An 18,924-nucleotide genomic window follows, 5' to 3' on the forward strand; every position below is an offset into this window, starting at 1 on the left:
TTCATAATTTTCCTGACAAACTGTCTCTCACAGAAACCATGTGACAAGATGAAGCATCATAAACTGTAACATCCACTCTTACTTTTGTCCACAATGACAACAAATCTACCTACTAGCTCAGATTAAACACACACAAAACATTTTCATCACATCAGTAATTTTTATTGCTGTATTAAAATCAAAGGAGATACTGGAATGGTACCAACTTATCTTACAAGTTTATTGTGTTCTTAACATCTCATTGTTAATAAAGTATGGGTATATGGTACATCATTGAATTTCTCATACATGAATGCATCAGTATATTAATTTGTATATCACATCAGTTCTGTTTATTTTGTTGATTTACTGAAATAAACTAAATGTAATCTAATTATCAATATCAGGTACTACTGTATACATGATATACAGCGTTCAATCAAAATCAACACTCCTGAAATTCATCTGTCACCTATTTAGGCATGGGTATAAGGGAACAACTAGAGAATTTATTCCTGAAGTATTTGCAAAGAAGCATAATAATGCATCACCGATTTGGCATACTGGATTGGTAGTTGAATGGACTCTGTTTTGTACAGACCCATTATGTACCATAACGGTATCATATATATTCATACCTTTGATACAAAATCACACTGAACTCAACACATTTTACACTGTACATATACTGGGGTATTTGGAAAAAATCAATGGCTATGACAGTCCAACACTTTCCCCTACACTTCTAATTCAAGTAAAAAAACAACTTTAAAACAGGATCTGAATACAATATAACAGACAAGATTCAAACATATTGCTAGAACTGATATTGTAACAGTGTTAATAACAAGATAGACATTGGAATGGATTTTTATTTTATAAGTTTGTGTCATTTGATCAGCATTATGCAAAAAGATCAATAATCTTGATAATAATAACTTTTACTAACCCATGGAATGTAACTTTTTTATATGTAACTGAATAATACTGATGTAAATTATTTTTTCCCTGACTTCGATGTCATTACCCCTTATCTGTTAGTCATTCTGACAACTGGCCATTTCCTTGATGAGTGAATTATGGGTGGAATAATGACAGATTCGTTTGTCCAGCAGGCTTCATCAGACTGATATGAAGAGTGTGGTGCAGTTTTGCAATCAAATACTTTGAAAGATTTTGTGAGGCAGAATGACACCTGCTCCAAGTAGCTGGTCTTGGTTGTCTGAAATAGATAATGTGAGATACATGCTTGTCGTGAATTACATTTATTATTGATTCTTATTTTGTGTTCTACGTTCTTTCCGTTACAAGTTGGAATGCGCGTGCATTCTTATGTGATGTAAGTTTTCCGTTACTAGTTGGAACACGCATTCATATAAAGTACAGAGTTCACAGAGTTCCCAGTGCAACCTGCTACTTTCTTGTATCGTCATTACTATTAATGCTGTTTTCGAACCCCTTTCAATTGTGAGTCATCCACAATGCTACTGATTGATATAATAAACTAGCAACACAATGAAAATCTAACGATTGAAGTACATGTACATTTTTACTTGCAATATCGTTTTGAACATAACTCTACTGATGTCTGACAATCCATGAACCATCTTGCTAAATTTACATTTCGCCAGACTGTAAAACCTACGAATGTCAAATGAAAAATTATTGGCAGGTCTGACAAGTTCATTTTCACTGTGTGGCAATCTTCCCAATGGTAACCTTGCCTTTTTGAATAGTACACATGCCAAGTGGCTATATCTTTGTGCACATGCTTTATATGAGATACCATAAAATCCATAAATCCATAATATAGTGCTAGTCCCTATGAAGAGATGTGTCTTGTACATACTATAGACACAGTAGTGAACTCCAAGGTTTATGTACATGCTTTATATACTTACTTTATTGTAGTAACAGTTCATCATTGGTGCAAAGCCAAAGGTATCTGTGAAAGCATTCATAACATCATCATAAGAGTATGATTTGTCCAACGATGGTACAATTCCATGATCTGATAATGACCTGTGAGGATAAGAAACATGATTAGAAACAATCATGATACTATATATTCTATGCTATGTATATGAATTCACTTGGATTTCACGAATCTAAAACTGATTTAGTAAATATATAGTTTTAGTATTTTTAGCATCAAAAACTAACCCAAACAGCATATACATTGCATCTATATAATTTTACAATACATCAAAAAGCATTATAATACGGTTCTAAATCTGATTGTATCAATCATCACAAGAAGTAAAAGTGATTGCTTCTGAGAATGTTACTTTTCTGAGAGGGAGAACACTGAGTGATTGTTCTTACAGTCAGTGTCACTACTTCTGTTTGAAAATTTATCTCATACTTACTTTGTGAGGTTGACATCTTGATTCAATTTCAAACCTGTTTTGAAATACTTCAATTCGGAATCTATGGCTTCTAGATCAACTCCGCACGTACCATGTTTGTCCCATTCATGTGTCCTGCAATGTTTTAAACACTTGGTAGAACAATGATTGAATTCAAACTGGCATGAAAGGATGTCAATTTTGAGGAAGTGACCATTCAATGTTTTATTTGATATGCAACATAATTTCTCATGTTGAAATATATCAATGCACCACTAAATAAACTGAATGATTTCTTTCCCCGAATAATTGCTTTCCATATATCACTCGATCAGTATCGTCTCTTCTACACAATATACACTATATTGTATCTTCCATTCCTAGGTAAATTTTTGATGTACAAAGGTGTAGTCCAATGCCTATAATTCATCTACTTAGTGTACTTATCATTTCTGAAAGTTCTTGTCTAAGTAAACATACCAGTAAATGAATACATTAAATACTCTTACCAAAAGTCATCTCGCTTTGAATCTGTGTAAAGATTGGGCCAGAATGTTTCCAACTCTGGTTCTATGTCCTAAAATTGATAGCAAAACCAAATAAGTTATCTTTTATAAGTTTGTACAAAAAAAGAACAAAGAAAATGATAATTGAAGATGTTGCCATCAGTCCAAGTATCACTGTATTTACATATTTATTCATTTAGTACACCTAACATTTCTAAGGGGAATGGCCACACATACAACGTACAATAGGGAACTTGCAATCCAGACTGAGCATGCTCAGATACAAAGGACTATGGGATTATCTGTGGTTATCGTAATACCTAATGTATTATACCTCCCACAATTGTCAGGGTGACTATGAATTGATTATTTGTGGTTACAAACAATGTATCAGAATTGTTTACAATGCTAATTGATAAGTATTTATCATCACATTTCCCATGATGCAACATTCAACATGGCGGGTTTGCAAGTTCCTATTAGAACAATAGCTACGAATGACACTTTTGTACTTTTCAATTTATCTTGCAAGTCATGGACCTGAATTAAGGTATGCTGAAGTATTGAAAAATGTTATTTATTAATACTGTACTGCATATATCATACAGTTCAATAGAGTTAGCCTGGGTGAAACCAATAAATCATAAAATCATAATCGTTGGTTCAAAAAGTTCAAGTGGTGTGGGGCGGGGAATGAAAATTGGTACTTGTTGGTTTTAAATATCTAATCTACACAAAAGAAACCTGACAATTCATTGCCTACAGACAATCAAGAAAGTGGTTGGATGAAATTTGGAGTGAGAAGACCAACCTTTATCTTGTCTGGATCAAAAGGCCATGATGCATTGCAGTTATTTGGTCCTTCTGTATTACCTTTACTTGGCCTGCAAAAATGAAGTACAGAGTCATAGCTCACAGTCACTGTGCAAAAATGAAGTACAAACCATAGCTCACAGTCACTGTGCAAAAATGAAGTATAAAGTCATAGCTCACAGCCACTGTGCAAAAATGAAGTACAAACCATAGCTCACAGCCACTGTGCAAAAATGAAGTACAAACCATAGCTCACAGTCACTGTGCAAAAATGAAGTACAAAGTCATAGCTCACAGCCACTGTGCAAAAATGAAGTACAAACCATAGCTCACAGTCACTGTGCAAAAATGAAGTACAAAGTCATAGCTCACAGCCACTGTGCAAAAATGAAGTACAAACCATAGCTCACAGTCACTGTGCAAAAATGAAGTACAAAGTCATAGCTCACAGTCACTGTGCAAAACTGAAGTACAAAGTCATAGCTCACAGTCCTCAAAGGAATACTGCAGTCATATGCACAAAAGCTTTTTCCAGGAAAATAAGGGAAGTCACAGAGTTGTCAATTTCTATATGCAGTTGTTGTGAAAGGTGTCAACAACAGTTGCACTGGATACAGTGAGTTGACTGGATTAGTTATATTTACAATTACTTTCCTCTTGTACTGTCCACCAAATTGAAGTGTATCTGATGTTAGATCCTAAAACTGCCATTCTGCCAAATATTTTCATATGCCAAAATAAATATGATTACAATACTTCCTTCTGATCAGTTGTCCAGCACATCCAGTATTTAGACATATACCTGAGTCTACTAAATGATGCGAGTATAACTAAAAAATATAGTTTACCATATGAAAAACAATATTTACCATAAACCATGGACAGTCCATGTTTTAACCTTGCTGGGCACACTGCAATTATGTTCCTTTTGCCACTGCAAGACAAAACAATATACAATTTGTAAATCATATTGCAAACTAAACACATGACAGTATAATCAGTCAATGTGTGATATATGATACGTCATTTGAGAATTTTGGCCTTGGGCAGAAAAATTGATACAATTTTGTTTTGATGCCAATGTTTCTCAGTCTTTGTTGACCACCTAGTTGTAAGATGTCACTCTGAGTAAGAAGAATGGGTCAACATTCCATTCTACTGTCAGTTATTCTATATATCACAATGCTAGCTGTTGGTTGTATTTACATAACCTAGACAATTCACCTATTGGTAATAACACCTTGCATAGATGATAACGTTGTCCACTGCCTATATCTAGAAATTTCATGGAAAACATACACAAATTCAATCTGATTAAAATCCGATGTAGATGTCGGCTAATCGTTCATTGCTATTTTACCTTCGTTATTTTGCCTGAATTGACCTTCTTGGTACATGTTTACATTTTTAGCCTGATCATGATCAGGGCAAAAACTTAAACATGTACTACGAAGGTCAATTCAAGCTAAATAACGATGGTAAGATAGCAATGCACGATTAGCCGACATCTACATCGGATTTTAATCTGATTGACACAAATTATGCTTACATTTGCACTGTTGCATGATGTCTGTGGCCACTGCTGGGCATAAACAAAGTGATCCCACTCATCATCAGACCTATACCTAAATGTCAGAAATATAGAGAGGATATTTATTCAAACAGTAATAATTCTTGCAGGAACTACTAAAGGTTACAACAGTACAAATAAAAAACACAGATATGATATATATATATATATATATATATATATATATATATATATATATATATATATATATATATATATATATATATATATATATATATATATATATATATATATATATATATATATATATATATATATATATATATATATATATATATATATATATATATAATACTGTATATGGAAGATATATAAGATGTAAACAGTCCTCCAGCAGTTGGCTAAATGACTATTGTATTCACTTTATTTCTGTATGTTATTTTTGTATGCTTTACCATGCTTGCTACGGCATGTTGTTATGCAATTAAGATTGAAGATTGAAGATATAAATAGTTATAAATAGATAAGATAGTAGACAAAAGAAACTAATAGATAATACATCCAGCATTAATATTAAAAGTGAAAATTGCAGATAGCAAAGATTGAAGACAAAAATCAATAAATGATGATGACTCAAGATATTCAAGATTTGATTATGTCAGTAAACTGCATGGCAGGACACCATATCGGTAATACTTTACTTTGTTATGTCTAAACTCACCTTAGACTATGAGAAAAACTGCTTGATGAAAGAAGTATAACAAAAAACAGCCACAGAGCTATCTTGTATAAAGGCTCCATATTAACACACATATGTATGCACTTCACTGAAAACTTTGAAAAGAAAGAAAGAAAGAAAAAAAAAAGAAATATCAGTTGTAAACTTCCAGTGATTACACTTTTTTGCATAAAAATTCAAGCGGACTTCTGGTTTTACATGTAAGAGAATGAGAGAAAAGTTCACTGCACTCCAAACACGGAACATGGAAAGTCCCCCGCATGCTGCTCCTGTGTATTGCATTGCATTTGGTTAGACTCCTGAGAGTGAGACAGTGATTCGAGAAAGTCTATCATTACATATCTATCATGCATAAACTAAACAAACCTTGCCTTGCTCACCAGCACAAATTACGATCAAATTATGTATCCTTTACACACTCAGTGAGTTCGATCCAGGAGTTCCACAGTTTGCAAGTTTGAATGACACTTCGAAGTTCGATACCTGCGGCTCAACCTGTAAGTTGGCTCGTGCACTCGTGATGAAGCCGTCTTCCGGGATCAGTAACCTTTACTTGTACAAATTCTCGCGGTAGCTCCGATCGTAAACGCGATTCCACGAGAATGGTTTATAGTAATACTCGGCTCAAGGACAAAGCCAAAGAGATGGGGCCCAGAACTTGTGTGGGAGTAGGGGTGGAGGTGTTTGTATTAAGATTTTTATCCACTTGAGTTATGTTTCGGCAAAAGATATAGACAAGAATATATTATCGACATTATAAATTTGCAAACATGACGTATGGAAATTAAAGTGAAATAATCCCATCTTTCATGTTTGTCAGTGTTGATATTTGAATTAAGAAATGTAACATACACCTTCCTAAGATATTTATATTCATGTTTACACACTTGTTATCTGTAAGAGTCACTCAACAAATTCCATTTATTTTTTATTGTACTGTTTATTGCAACTAAATAGAAATGTACTAGACTTTCTCTACAGGTGCACTAAATTATTTTTATTTGTTTGTTTTTTGTAAATATAATCAATTGTACTTTTCTAGGTAATTTGGTCAAAACTGATACTTTCTTCTTTTCTGAAAGTACAAGTTGGTGTGTTCTGCTATTTGTAAGTTAAGATTATAATAAAGTAGTGTTGAAGTGTAACAGAAGGCTGTCTGGGCATAATAGATTCCTGTCACATAGAACCTTGCATCACTCTTTTATATAACAAATAGGTTTGTTTCTATGCATTTTGCAATATGTCAAAAATATTTGATTTGTATTTCATGAAAATCTTTCTTGCTTTTCAAATGAAAAAATAACTATGTATATATATATTATTTATTGGACAGTTAAGCATTTGAATATATTTCTTGTATATTTATTTTGTCAGGGTCACAGACTTGACTAGCTCAAACTATTTCTATGGTCCTCACCAGATATATTATCCTGATAACTTCTTCTTTGAAATGTACATTTTTTTTTTTGTATCCGATGAAATAAACAATTACAAAAAACTTGTATATGTTAATATCTTTATTGCTCACTGTACACAAATAGAAATGATTTTTTCAACAATGCAATATCATTATCATTATCACCATATCGTATCACTCTTTAATACACAGGACAGGCCATTTCTCATAGATCTCTCACAGATGATTCACATGTACAGTATCAATAAAAATTACTTTATTGTCATTGAAGTTCCAAGTTCATGAGAATTCAAAGTGCTGAACTTCTCAGTGATAAGAATGTTGAATTATTGTCAGCATGGTGACATGAAAGTGATGGAGACATTATCCCTTTGCAAATCAATCCTCAAAGGTCTGCCCTGCAAGGTCTGTTTGAAACCCTAAAAACTCTCAACAAAGAGTCTTTTGGAATGTTTCATCAGTCTTTCTTGTAGCTGTTAATATATTCAGGACATAGCATATTTTCAAGGAGGCTCATACTTAGGGCACATTTCAAAATTCAAAAGAGTCTTCTTCGTTAAAGTAAAACTTTGAAAGCATGTCTATATACTATATTATCTATATGCTGTAAAATATTACTGAGTGCAAAAAAAAATTTCAGACCACAATTCATGAATAGCTATATGCTGCAAGTAATATAATAAAATTTTATGTAAATTTCTTTGCTTTAAAAAAGTTCATCAGGTGAGGCTCATCTTTCTAGAGATATTATCCAAAATACCATTTTATGAATGGATTATAGTTGGAATGTAAACATTCAGATGTGAAGGGCAAAAGACCCAGGGTAATTTCTTACAATCTTGCAACTTTAAGTCCTTGTCAAGACAAAATGACACTTGATAAAGGTAAGTCTTCCCAGAATTCTGAAATACAAATAGATAAACATGAATTCTATAACTAATCGATAATAAAATACTAGGGATAGAAAATTCAAATTCAATGCCAAAAGAAGAAATATATGTTGTAATATGCTTACTGTATTCAAAATTCTCAATGAATAGAGAGTAATTGAACATTCATGTATATATTTCATATTTATACCATTCAACATTTGTATTAAAAATGAATTTCCACATTTTTATGGATAATAAAGGTATACATCTTCAGTCAAGCAAGGGTTAACAAGCAGAAGTTGTTACTAACAGGGGAAGTAAAACAAATGAATTAATGATAACACTTCACACAGTATGTTGGAAGTAAAGGGAGACTTGTATAACAAGGCATCACTTGATAGAAGTTTATGGCCTCTTTACATGTGAGTTCATGAAATTCCAGGAGAATTTGAAATTCATTTGTGAAAGCGAACTATTTTCTACACAGCTCATTAAACTGCTCTTATCAACAATGAAATGTACAAGTTTCCATACTTCCAACATATTGTTATTGCCAAGTGTTATTAAATCCAATTCATTTGTTTACTTTCCCTGTTTGTAACAAGTTCTGCTTGTTACCCCTTGCTTCATGGAAGTTACATCTTAATAGTACAAAAATAAAGAGATGCAGACTTACTTCATCACGGTACCAGCCCAATTGTGGATGAGAAGTAGAACCAAAGGTATCTAGCATGGCATTAACAACATCATTACATGGATAGGACTTTTCATCAGATGGATAAATACCATGCTTTGATAATGCACTGAAACAATATTGATAAAGGAAGGTTGTTTTGAGTATAGAAATCAAAACTGCTGCTACAATACAGGATGCTTACTTTGAGTTTAGAACAACTATACTGCAATGGAAGGATGTGAGTAGAAGATACACTGTGATAGGTTGGAGATGAACTGCATATTGCTACTATAAAAATTAAAGTCAACCCAAAGAAAATATAACTTTTGAATGAACCAAGTCCTTTGTAAGGTACACAATTCCCAGACAGCAATATTTTCTTTATTCACACAGTGAATTGATTGCAAATGACTGACAATATGTTTAAGGTGTAAAGGTAGGATAATCCTCATGCTGCACATTTGTGAAAAAAAGTCAGAATTATAATGGAAAATACCTACTATGATATATCAAATGCTCTGTTTAGAATCAAACTAGTTTCAAAATATTTGTACTGGCTATTGATACTTTCAAGGCTTTGTCCACATGTTCCATGTTTCATCCATTCATGGTCCCTGTACAACAAACACATACAGATATTATTCAATTCCATGGAGTGTTCTGAATACGGAAATAACTGTCACAAAACTTCTGATAACTAGGTTACTAAAATTAAAGACAAGGGGTTAATTCTTTTGCATTTGTGAGAATAGAAAATGTTTTGGTCATTTAGCAATTGTATGCTTGAAGAAATATCAAACAAAATTCCAATAAATTTTTATCTAAAATAATAATGATATTTTTTTCTGGTTCAAAGGAATTAAATAAGAACATAGTACCACATGTTGAATACCAATGACTAATAGCATATCATATTATGACAACTTACCAAATTCCTTTCTTCTTGTTAGGTAGTAAATCAGGCCAATATTGCTGAAGTTCTGGAAACAGTGTCTGTTCAAACAAAGAATAAAAAACTGCAAACCATGATAATTCTTCACATGAATTACTATAATGGAGTTCAATAAAATAAGCACAAATAAGCACTGATGTTGGCTGCAAAATCTTATCAGGTTAGTAAAATCAAAGTATAAATATAGGCTAATTTTTTGATGTGATGTCATAGTCAATTTAACTATTGTTCTGTCTTTTCTGATTGACAGACTTGTGGTCAAATAGGGAACTTGCAATCCAGACTGAGCATGCTCAGATGCAAAGGACTATGGGATTATCTGTGGTTATCATAATACCTAATCTGGAGCTGCTGATAAAATTAATGACCTACAATTGTCAGGGTCACTATAAATTGATTATTTGTGGTTACAAACAATGTATCAATATTACTTACAATACTAATTGATTAGTATTTATTATCACTTTTCCCATGATGCAACATTCAATATGGCAGGTTTGCAAGTTCCCTATTGTCAACATACTCCTAATTAAAAGTTCACTTAATTCAGCCCTCTGTTTGTAGTACATGTTTACAATGTCATACATACAACTAACCTTAACCTCGTCTCCATCAAACTTAGATGAATTGTCACAATAAAGTGGAGGACTGATATTATTATGACTTGGCCTGTAGAAAAATGTACAATATTATATTAACGATAAATGAAAGATTAAAATTTTACCTGTGAGTTTTGATTGTAAGTTCATGCATATACAAACAAATTAAATTGTGAGAAACTGGATCATATGGACTATATCAAAGTCACAGTAAAATTTTCAATTTACAAAATTTAAACAAATTTCATCTAGGGACTCTAAACATAATCAACATCTAGTTTAGATACATGTCAATGATAGATCCAAGCCTGGAACAATTACTCAAAAGTCGTATACTGCCAAGATAGTATTTGTTGCTGTATGATATACCCTGGCATTTAAGATTGTGTTTACTAAGGTTATTTTTAAAAGACACAAACTAAAACTTCTGTTACAATTTAAATAAATTTGAATACATGTAAATTTAGTATAATTATGTGTAATAAGATGGTACAACTCACCACAGACCATGTACTGTCCATGTTGATACTCCATTTGGGATTCTACACACAGTGTCTGCAGACTTTTGCTTTTGAATCTTTAAGGGGGGGGGGGAGGAAATAGTCATTATAGAGGTGAGCTACTTTAATCAATATAGACAATGTTCTCTATCAAAATCCTTCCAAAACATAAACACTTTTTATGGTATATTCTCATTCAAAATTCTAAGTGATTGTCTAAAATTCATTAAACATCCTGAAGAGATGAAAAATTAATAATTTCTCTTGTTTTGGAAACAGGTTATATTATGACATATAAATGTGGTTCACTTTCAACAATATATGATATAATACATAACAATGACAATACAGTATTATGATTCAGACATTTGGATTATAACATTCATCCTAGCTAAACTATAGCACACCAATCTGTCATAAATGTTATCACTGAAATAACCACCATACTTACAACACAGAAAGATTGTGTCCATTGCTGAGCAAATATCAGGTAGTCAAATTTAGTTGAAACTGACCTGATAGATAGAATAAAACAAAAGAATGTAAAAAGAATGTGTAATTATAAATCATATACTTTTTTTTACAGGAAATAGTACCATGGTTAAACTTGGTCAAAATGGGGAAGTACTATAAGGATGCATAAGTACTATATAGGTTATTAAACCAACTAGCTGCCAAAGTTTGCAGTACATATGAACATGTCTTGTGATTGTCTTGAACTTTTTACAATTAATAAACTTTGGCTTTTTCAACCCTGCCATTAATTTAACATTTTGAAAGCTAATAGGTGCATAGTTTTGTTGAACTATTTTTTTAAAAGATGATTACTCATAATTTATTTGAAGTATCATGTTCAGATTTAATTATTCTCACTCTGCTGAAGTCATTTAACTCTAACTACATAATATCATAAATTTTCATTTGTAAATAAATTTGATCTAAAAAAAAAGTTTTGTACTACAGGTACTGTAAATTAATTCTTATCTCTGTACATATCATAAAGATTTAATTATACATTTCACAAAAACTGTAAATCAGAAAGTAAAGTGAGTTAAAATTCTTACAGATCTGATGATGTGACACTTCTGCATTCTACACAAAGTACAAGAGATGTAACAATTACAGTTAGGGTCAGAAGCATTGTTTTGGATTTTGGAGTATCACTTCCTGAATTCATAATGGGTGATAGCTGTCTGGGTAGCTTGTCACTTCCCCTGAAAGAAAATACAGGAAAATGTATCTATCAATAATTATAACAAAAATAGCTGTATATTCACATAGTCTTCAAATGTCAACATTGTACATGAAGTAAAGTGGACAGGTGTTTTTGTGTGTTTTTAAATACAAAAACTGGATGGTCTCAACAAAGCTAAACTCAAAGAGTTTCCAAAAGTTCTGACTAGCTTTTGCCCTATTAACAGAGCATCATCAGGTCAGTGAACAATTTTGCAAAATTTGGGAACAATTAAAACTTAATATTACTTGTATTCCAGTGTGGTATTCCAGAGTGTGGTATTTCTTGCCTTGGCAAGATTATAGAATACAATTGTAGACAACTGTTTTTAAGATCATGACCAATGCACACATTGCAATTATTTTTTTACCTCTATAGCTCAAGTGTCAAACTAAAAAATTGCCTAAATATTAAAGTTGATACATTCCAAAAAGCAATCTTACCAGTGACATACGTATGATACTGTCGTATACAACTGTGTAACTGTCTCTGGCCAGTTTAATAGTGGAATTACCACCACATCACCTCATCTATCAGGAACTACTCGTGACTATGTAACACATATTTTCACTTCCTTTTAAATTTAAAGGTTAGATTAGAGGTCATTGCATGTACATTTCATACAAACTATCATCTGTGTGTAGTGGATGGAAATTCCCTGCGCGCAACAAAGTTTTTTATTTTATAAATGTCGCCCTCTACGGACGAAGTTAACGAGACCGAACTTTGCAACGGCCGCCATATTTAAACTAAGAGACGAAACGGAAGAAGTCAGTTGCGAGTCAAATTTTGTATTCTGTGTTTCTTTCCATCGTTTCGAGAATTTTGGGTACCGAATTGGTGAGTAAAAGTTATTATTTCCATCTAAAAAATGTATTCTTCGTGAGAATGTGTTCGTAAACTACTGAAATGACATGAGTAGCAACGAGTAGCGGCATGTGTATGCATGCCGTGTTATTTTTGTTTTGTTTATTTCGACCTGACCTTTACCCTTAGTTTTGCCAGTGTTCTGTCTAAACACGTCTTAATAAGTTCGTTGAAGTACGAAAGATTTAAACCGTATAACCACTAGTGTTCAGGTAGTGGTAACAGAGGGTCAGGCGTTGCAATTTCTGAAGTTTTTATCAGCATGGATGTCGAAAAAATTGACGTTGAACAGCCACAACACTTTCAACAGGAAGAATCTCCAGTTGTTGATAACGTATTGAATAATGACTCAAGTGAGCAAGTTCCTGCAGATGAGGTGAAGCCTTAATTGTTTTCGTCAATTCTTACTGGTACTCTACAAAGTTGTCATGTCTCTTCAACTAAGATATAGCTTTCAGTGTTGGGGTTTGATATCGGATACTTTTTTCAACCACTTTTGTCACAGTCTGACGCCACAGGCACTCGAATCAATCTGTATGATTTTTGTTTGAATGTATGGTAAATAAATCTTATTTACCATACATTTTTAAAAATCATACAGATTGATTCGAGTGTCTGTATTTGACGCCATATAAAAATTACAAATTGTTGGTGGTCACTGGTGGATGTAAGTATTGTGAAGACTACTGACAAAGCTATGTAACTTGTATTTTTTTCTATGTTAAATCATGACAGTGGTTTGTTTTTTCCTCATAGGGGAGCCAAGTCAAGTCATCTCCTTCGAAGAGCATGGATGATGAATCCCTCCACTTTTCAATCGGAGACATCCAGAAACAATTGGAAGCCTTAGGATATTACAATGTACCAGAGTATCGTCTCCAAGAGTTTGCTAAGGGTAATTATTAAAAAAGAGTCATTTTAATCAAGAATAATGCTGTCTGTCATGCATTCATATGTTTCTTCTAATGAGGAAATTAGTTAATACTAATGTTTGATAGGTAACATGATTCCTGACTAGTCACTTTTGTTGGTTTTGTTAATAGGGGCACTGAGTAGGAGTACATATTCCCCAAATCCCTGCATTTATTATGTGTATCACCCAATAAAAAATACTATAGTGAAGAACCAAATTATCTAACCCTCTCTCCTCCCCACTCACAAACATAAAGTACAGTTATAACAAGTTCTGTAAATAGCAATTTTGCTGCATTTGAGTAAACTTTTATTATTATTTGGTATATAAATCAATCAATTGATCACCTGAATTATCGACCCTCCACCAACTATGCCTGAATGTTCAAGTAATCAGATTATACGTTGTTTATTTTATTTCAGATCTTGATAAACTAGTTGACCATGAAAGGTCAAGAACCAGCTCAAGAAGTACATTTCACAGTGATTCCTTTGTTTCAACATCAGGTAATAAACATTACATTGTGTATATCTGTGAACATCCTGAAAACTAGTCAGAATTTGTAAAAGCCTTTTGAGTCAAAATGAGTTGACTTCTTTAGGACCATCCAGTTCACACCTTTTGGTTATAAGTACAAAATATTTAATGTGCAGTTTTATGAATGCATAATTTTCCTTTGCTTAGAATCTACCCTATTGGATGACTTTTACAGCATTTTATATCCTAGACAATCAATATCAATATTGGCCATATGAAATGCTATGATTCTTACCATGTTGTTTATGTTGTTGTTTACAGATGTAGAACCACCTCTTGTCTCTGTAAAGCACAGAGTACCTTTAGATGATACACTTGGGAGAGGTCAACAACTACCTCATAACCAGTCAAGAGTAAGAGAAACTTTCAAGAAATCATTTAGTCTGATATAAACTATGTATTGTGTGCCTTGATATAGGGGAATTAGACAAGGAGGGAATGTGTAATTTGTTACATAATGGTGGATGGGGAAAAACCCTGTATATTTGTCAAACTTTGCTGGAATTGTGTGAGCTGCAGGATACACTTGTGACTTGACATCACTGTCTCAGGCCGTGTCCTTTAGAAACATATGAAACAGATTGAGTGTGGGAAATCTGGAATCTGGTTAACTGGTATAGTTTTCCATACATTGTATCATAATTGTGTGTCCCTACTCACTCTAGCTGCAAAATGAACTAATTTCATTAGTTAATGGCACTCTATTTTTTTGACAAATCACTTTATGGAATGAGGTTGTGGATATAAAGCCAGGAGTACAGGTAGATTAGTGACAGTATGATTGATGTGATACTTTCTATTGGTTTAGGTTGAACATGAAAGATATGGTAAAGAAAATGATGACCAGGAATCGCAAAATGAGCATGGCATGGAAAAACCAGATTATTCATTGTATAAAAGTCATACTGAACATTCCAGAGATGAAGAAGGAGTTATGGATCAAAGTCACAAGTCTTCTGCAAAAAGTCCCCAAAGCAAAAAAATTGTCAGGAAAAGGAAAGTTGTAAGGTGAGTGACAGAAATAATATCTTATAATTTTGAATATTTTGCCTAAAAATTTTGATTAGTTTACATAATCAATAAAATGGTGACAAATAATAACAGTTTTATGTCATTGTACTATGTGACAATGATCAAGACTAACAAATTATCTATACATACATCCACTAAATCTGAATCACATATTTTGAGAGAAGTTTAGCCACAAGTTTCTCTAGTGCTTCTCAGCTTAACCTTAGTTGAAACTGAATTCTCTGGAACAAACTCCCCCCCCCCCCCCCCCCAACATATGCGCCTATACAGTCTCTTTCATATTTATCAATGGTTCATAGTGTATTTACTTCTCTTTTTTTCAGGAAAATTGGTGGTCAGTCACATGTGTTTGATGAATCTGTAACTGAAAGTGAAACAGGTAAGCCCAGTACACCATTTGCTACAATTATCGTCACCAGGCAATTAAGTAAATATGCTTGACACTTTCAAACAGTACAAACTACAGTTTGCCATTTTTGTTTCACATTCAAGATTACTGGACGTATTTTAGGATTTCTTCATCCCACTCTGTCATTCTAATACCACATGACAGATAAACAGAAATGACCTCAGCACCCTAAAAGCGAATGATAGGGCAGGTCAGTTCACTGTCAGTATATGGGTGTCAAAGTGTGGGAACAGCATCACAATCAACATCTTCAACATGAAGAGCAGAAGTCATTTCAAAATAGAACTGAAAAACCATCTCCAATCGACAGAGTAATCATACTCCCAGGCCAAATGTAATGTTTGAATACCCAAGTGTTGTTAAAAAAAAATTATCAAGATATTAGAATTAGTGTTGTTGTCATCAACCCCTGTATTGTTTGATATACATATGTCTTATATTTGTGATTTATTACCTAGATGAAGTAAGCTCTCTACAAGATCAATTCAGACACCTTCCAGTCAGAGATGATGATGATGCTTCCTCAGTAACTGAAAGTGAAACAACAGCAGAAAGAATTCAACAAATCTATAGCAGGAGGCCACATTCAGCAAGGCCTGACTTGGTAAGTCTACATGTACCGGTAGTAGGCATATATGTGCTTCATTTGTTACATTTGTAACATAAATTTCAGTACAAATATGTCTGTTTCACTCTCATATTTGTGTGATCATCTTTCTTAGGAAACTTGTTTTCTTCAGATGTAAATTTGATGGAATACCTTTGATATAAAAGTATAAGCCCGTTAAAAACAATCAATTTTCATGTTGATAACACTGAACATTGAACTGAACTTAAATTTGTTGTGTGCAGACAAAAACATTCAGCTGGTAATGATTCTTCCCAGGGGGTATTTGTTTGTACACAACTAAGTACAAGTTGGGGGAAAGAGAATAAATTTATCAATTCATTTTAGCAAAATATAAACCATGCAATTTTAACCCTGTAGTAATTATTGGAAATGAAATCATAATTAAGTATAGCAAGAATTAGATATTAGATTCAACAGCTACTAATCACTTTCAACACATTTTATCAACAGTATCCTCACAGACCAAGTGGTGATGAAGATAGTGTGTTTGCCCCTCAGTTGCCAAGATCTTGTAAGTATTGACACTAGCTAATACGTACTCTGCATTTCAGGATATACACATTGTGAAAGTCACCTGTCATGTACAATATCACATATCAGCCTAAAGATACATTCACTACACCCACTCGTATGATTTTTACAGTGTTATCCAACTATGAAATCACTGGATAAGTTTTGATTGTGTGCATCTCAAACTGAGTTTGATTTCTCTTTTTTATGTTTCAGTCATACGACCATCTAGTGCTCATCCACATACACAGAATTTACGAAAAACAGATCCTGTAACCAGGTTTGTTTATCTTTTGGATATGACTTTATATTTCATGATACAGTACTGTTTTCATTTGAACTTCATCCATAATGGCATCTTGTAAAGATTTTGATGATCAGGAGAAATAGACAACAACTTCTGTGAAATGTTTGGTAGTCAGTCTATAACAGACTTGTACAATCAGCTGTGAAGGGTAGATTTATGTTTTTCTTATGTGTTAGTTTATATGTTCCATACTTCCATGTCATATTGACTGGCCATTAGTCCATAGACTCTTCAGTATTAGATAGTGCCTGATTTCAGTAAGGGAATTCAATCATTGTGTACTGGTATATATGAGTTTTTGACACGTATACATTTTATTCTGCAGGTATCATTTATATCGTCAAAGCTGGGCAGTCCACAGAGCTCCCGGTGAGAAGAGTAGAAAAAATCTACGATGGGCTGTTAGAGTGAGTTACTTTCATTCTTTAAATCATCAAAAACAGCAGAATTCAGTATTTTGATGTGGAAACTTTTCAGCAACATATTAAACACAATCTACATTAACACAAATTTTCTTTATTCCACAGGAACAAATGCTTCAACAGGACGTAGTGTTCCAACCAAAACGTGACCACAAAGTCTTTGTACCCAACAAATATGTTGTTCCTACAGACAAAAAGAGGCAGGCCTTACGATGGGAGATCAGAACAGAATTAGCATATGGTCAGATGCCTCAAAGTAAATTCTAATTATTGTTGAAATTGTAAAGAATAGATATTTAAAAGTGAACAAGAAATTGAAGTGGTTTGCTAATTGTACATTAGAGAGAGAGAGACTGACTTCATGACATATGTAATACAAAAGAGAATATAACTATTTCCATGATTTGTTTTTATATATTGTTCTATATGCTGAAACAGAGCATGTCAACTCTGAGTGGGTTGTCAAGCTTTGTCACCTGTGTAAAGACAACATGAACTAGTCATTGTAAGGGGTTGGGTAATGCCCATCTCATAATGTAAGGGGTTGGGTAATGCCCATCTCATAATGTAAGGGGTTGGGTAATGCCCATCTCATAATGTAAGGGGTTGGGTAATGCCCATCTCATCCATGTCAAGAATCTAAACTGACTGCTTTACACTACATTTGTTTGAACAGCAGAAGTATACTTTTGCACTGCCATCATATTCCGATCCAAACCGTGTAATGTAGATAGTAGCTAGTAGTAGATAGATGTACCATTTTGACCTTTTGAAATTCCTCATTAGCCAAGTGTCATTTTTGATAGCAAAGACAACCTGCCATGTTTGAGGGACTCTGATGAGGTCAAAGGTCAAACAAAGGTAGGGTCATCAGTAGAATAGAAATTTGTCAAATGGCACCTTTTAATGTTTGTAATTTCACACTGTATATTTGCAGTAAAAGATAAACATGATGGAAAGTGATCCAATATTTTTTAATGTGAATAAACTTTTATAGTAATAAGGAATACTTTTAAAATCACTGTGTATGTGTGTTTATTGATGGAGTTGACAGGGTTCAAAAGGTTGAACTGTAGAATGTGCTAGTCATGTCCTGAGGGAATACAAAAATACCAGTAATGGCTTCTCAA

The 18,924-nt window shown here is 33.2% G+C and overlaps 3 protein-coding genes across 4 annotated transcripts; 1 reads left to right on the plus strand and 2 right to left on the minus strand.

Annotated features, from left to right (window-relative positions):
* Nucleotides 1-171: 171 nt before the first annotated feature.
* Nucleotides 172-6,420, minus strand: LOC144453120 (ribonuclease Oy-like). 2 transcript variants are annotated; one of them, XM_078144409.1, is made up of 9 exons: nt 6,297-6,420; nt 5,899-6,011; nt 5,196-5,271; nt 4,516-4,580; nt 3,645-3,717; nt 2,837-2,904; nt 2,349-2,462; nt 1,881-2,001; nt 172-1,201 (listed from the first exon to the last, which is right to left on the minus strand). In XM_078144409.1, the coding sequence occupies exons 2-9, from the start codon at nt 5,988-5,990 to the stop codon at nt 1,010-1,012; spliced, it is 801 nt and encodes a 266-aa protein (XP_078000535.1). In that variant the 5' UTR covers nt 5,991-6,011; nt 6,297-6,420; the 3' UTR covers nt 172-1,009. The 2 variants fall into 2 exon arrangements, with proteins under 2 accessions (XP_078000535.1, XP_078000527.1); XM_078144401.1 differs by having other exon boundaries at nt 6,283-6,420.
* Nucleotides 6,421-7,443: 1,023 nt separating this feature from the next.
* Nucleotides 7,444-12,763, minus strand: LOC144453428 (ribonuclease Oy-like). The gene is made up of 9 exons (XM_078144720.1): nt 12,610-12,763; nt 11,997-12,146; nt 11,384-11,447; nt 10,933-11,009; nt 10,430-10,502; nt 9,810-9,874; nt 9,382-9,495; nt 8,882-9,008; nt 7,444-8,235 (listed from the first exon to the last, which is right to left on the minus strand). Exons 2-9 carry the CDS (start codon nt 12,107-12,109, stop codon nt 8,098-8,100), a joined length of 771 nt encoding a protein of 256 aa, XP_078000846.1. The 5' UTR covers nt 12,110-12,146; nt 12,610-12,763; the 3' UTR covers nt 7,444-8,097.
* A 141-nt stretch (nt 12,764-12,904) lies between these two features.
* Nucleotides 12,905-18,687, plus strand: LOC144453527 (centriolar and ciliogenesis-associated protein HYLS1-like). The gene is made up of 11 exons (XM_078144841.1): nt 12,905-13,006; nt 13,790-13,928; nt 14,369-14,452; nt 14,745-14,836; nt 15,292-15,491; nt 15,839-15,894; nt 16,383-16,528; nt 17,006-17,066; nt 17,282-17,345; nt 17,698-17,779; nt 17,900-18,687. The coding sequence occupies exons 2-11, from the start codon at nt 13,823-13,825 to the stop codon at nt 18,059-18,061; spliced, it is 1,053 nt and encodes a 350-aa protein (XP_078000967.1). The 5' UTR covers nt 12,905-13,006; nt 13,790-13,822; the 3' UTR covers nt 18,062-18,687.
* Nucleotides 18,688-18,924: the final 237 nt, after the last annotated feature.

Source organism: Glandiceps talaboti, chromosome 2 (assembly GCF_964340395.1).
Source record: "Glandiceps talaboti chromosome 2, keGlaTala1.1, whole genome shotgun sequence".
Classification (NCBI taxonomy): domain Eukaryota; kingdom Metazoa; phylum Hemichordata; class Enteropneusta; family Spengelidae; genus Glandiceps; species Glandiceps talaboti.

Coding starts and splice junctions, on each gene's coding strand:
- LOC144453527 (XM_078144841.1), top strand. CDS start 13,823: ATGGATGATGAATCCCTCCACTTTTCAATCGGAGACATCCAGAAACAA. Junction 13,929..14,368: donor TCTCCAAGAGTTTGCTAAGG/GTAATTATTAAA, acceptor ATTTTATTTCAG/ATCTTGATAAACTAGTTGAC. Junction 15,895..16,382: donor TGTAACTGAAAGTGAAACAG/GTAAGCCCAGTA, acceptor TTTATTACCTAG/ATGAAGTAAGCTCTCTACAA.
- LOC144453428 (XM_078144720.1), bottom strand. CDS start 12,109: ATGAATTCAGGAAGTGATACTCCAAAATCCAAAACAATGCTTCTGACC. Junction 9,875..10,429: donor TTGATGGAGACGAGGTTAAG/GTTAGTTGTATG, acceptor TTGTTTGAACAG/ACACTGTTTCCAGAACTTCA. Junction 9,496..9,809: donor AACAAGAAGAAAGGAATTTG/GTAAGTTGTCAT, acceptor TTTGTTGTACAG/GGACCATGAATGGATGAAAC.
- LOC144453120 (XM_078144409.1), bottom strand. CDS start 5,990: ATGTGTGTTAATATGGAGCCTTTATACAAGATAGCTCTGTGGCTGTTT. Junction 5,272..5,898: donor AGTTTTTCTCATAGTCTAAG/GTGAGTTTAGAC, acceptor TCTGACATTTAG/GTATAGGTCTGATGATGAGT. Junction 2,002..2,348: donor CAAGATGTCAACCTCACAAA/GTAAGTATGAGA, acceptor TTATCCTCACAG/GTCATTATCAGATCATGGAA.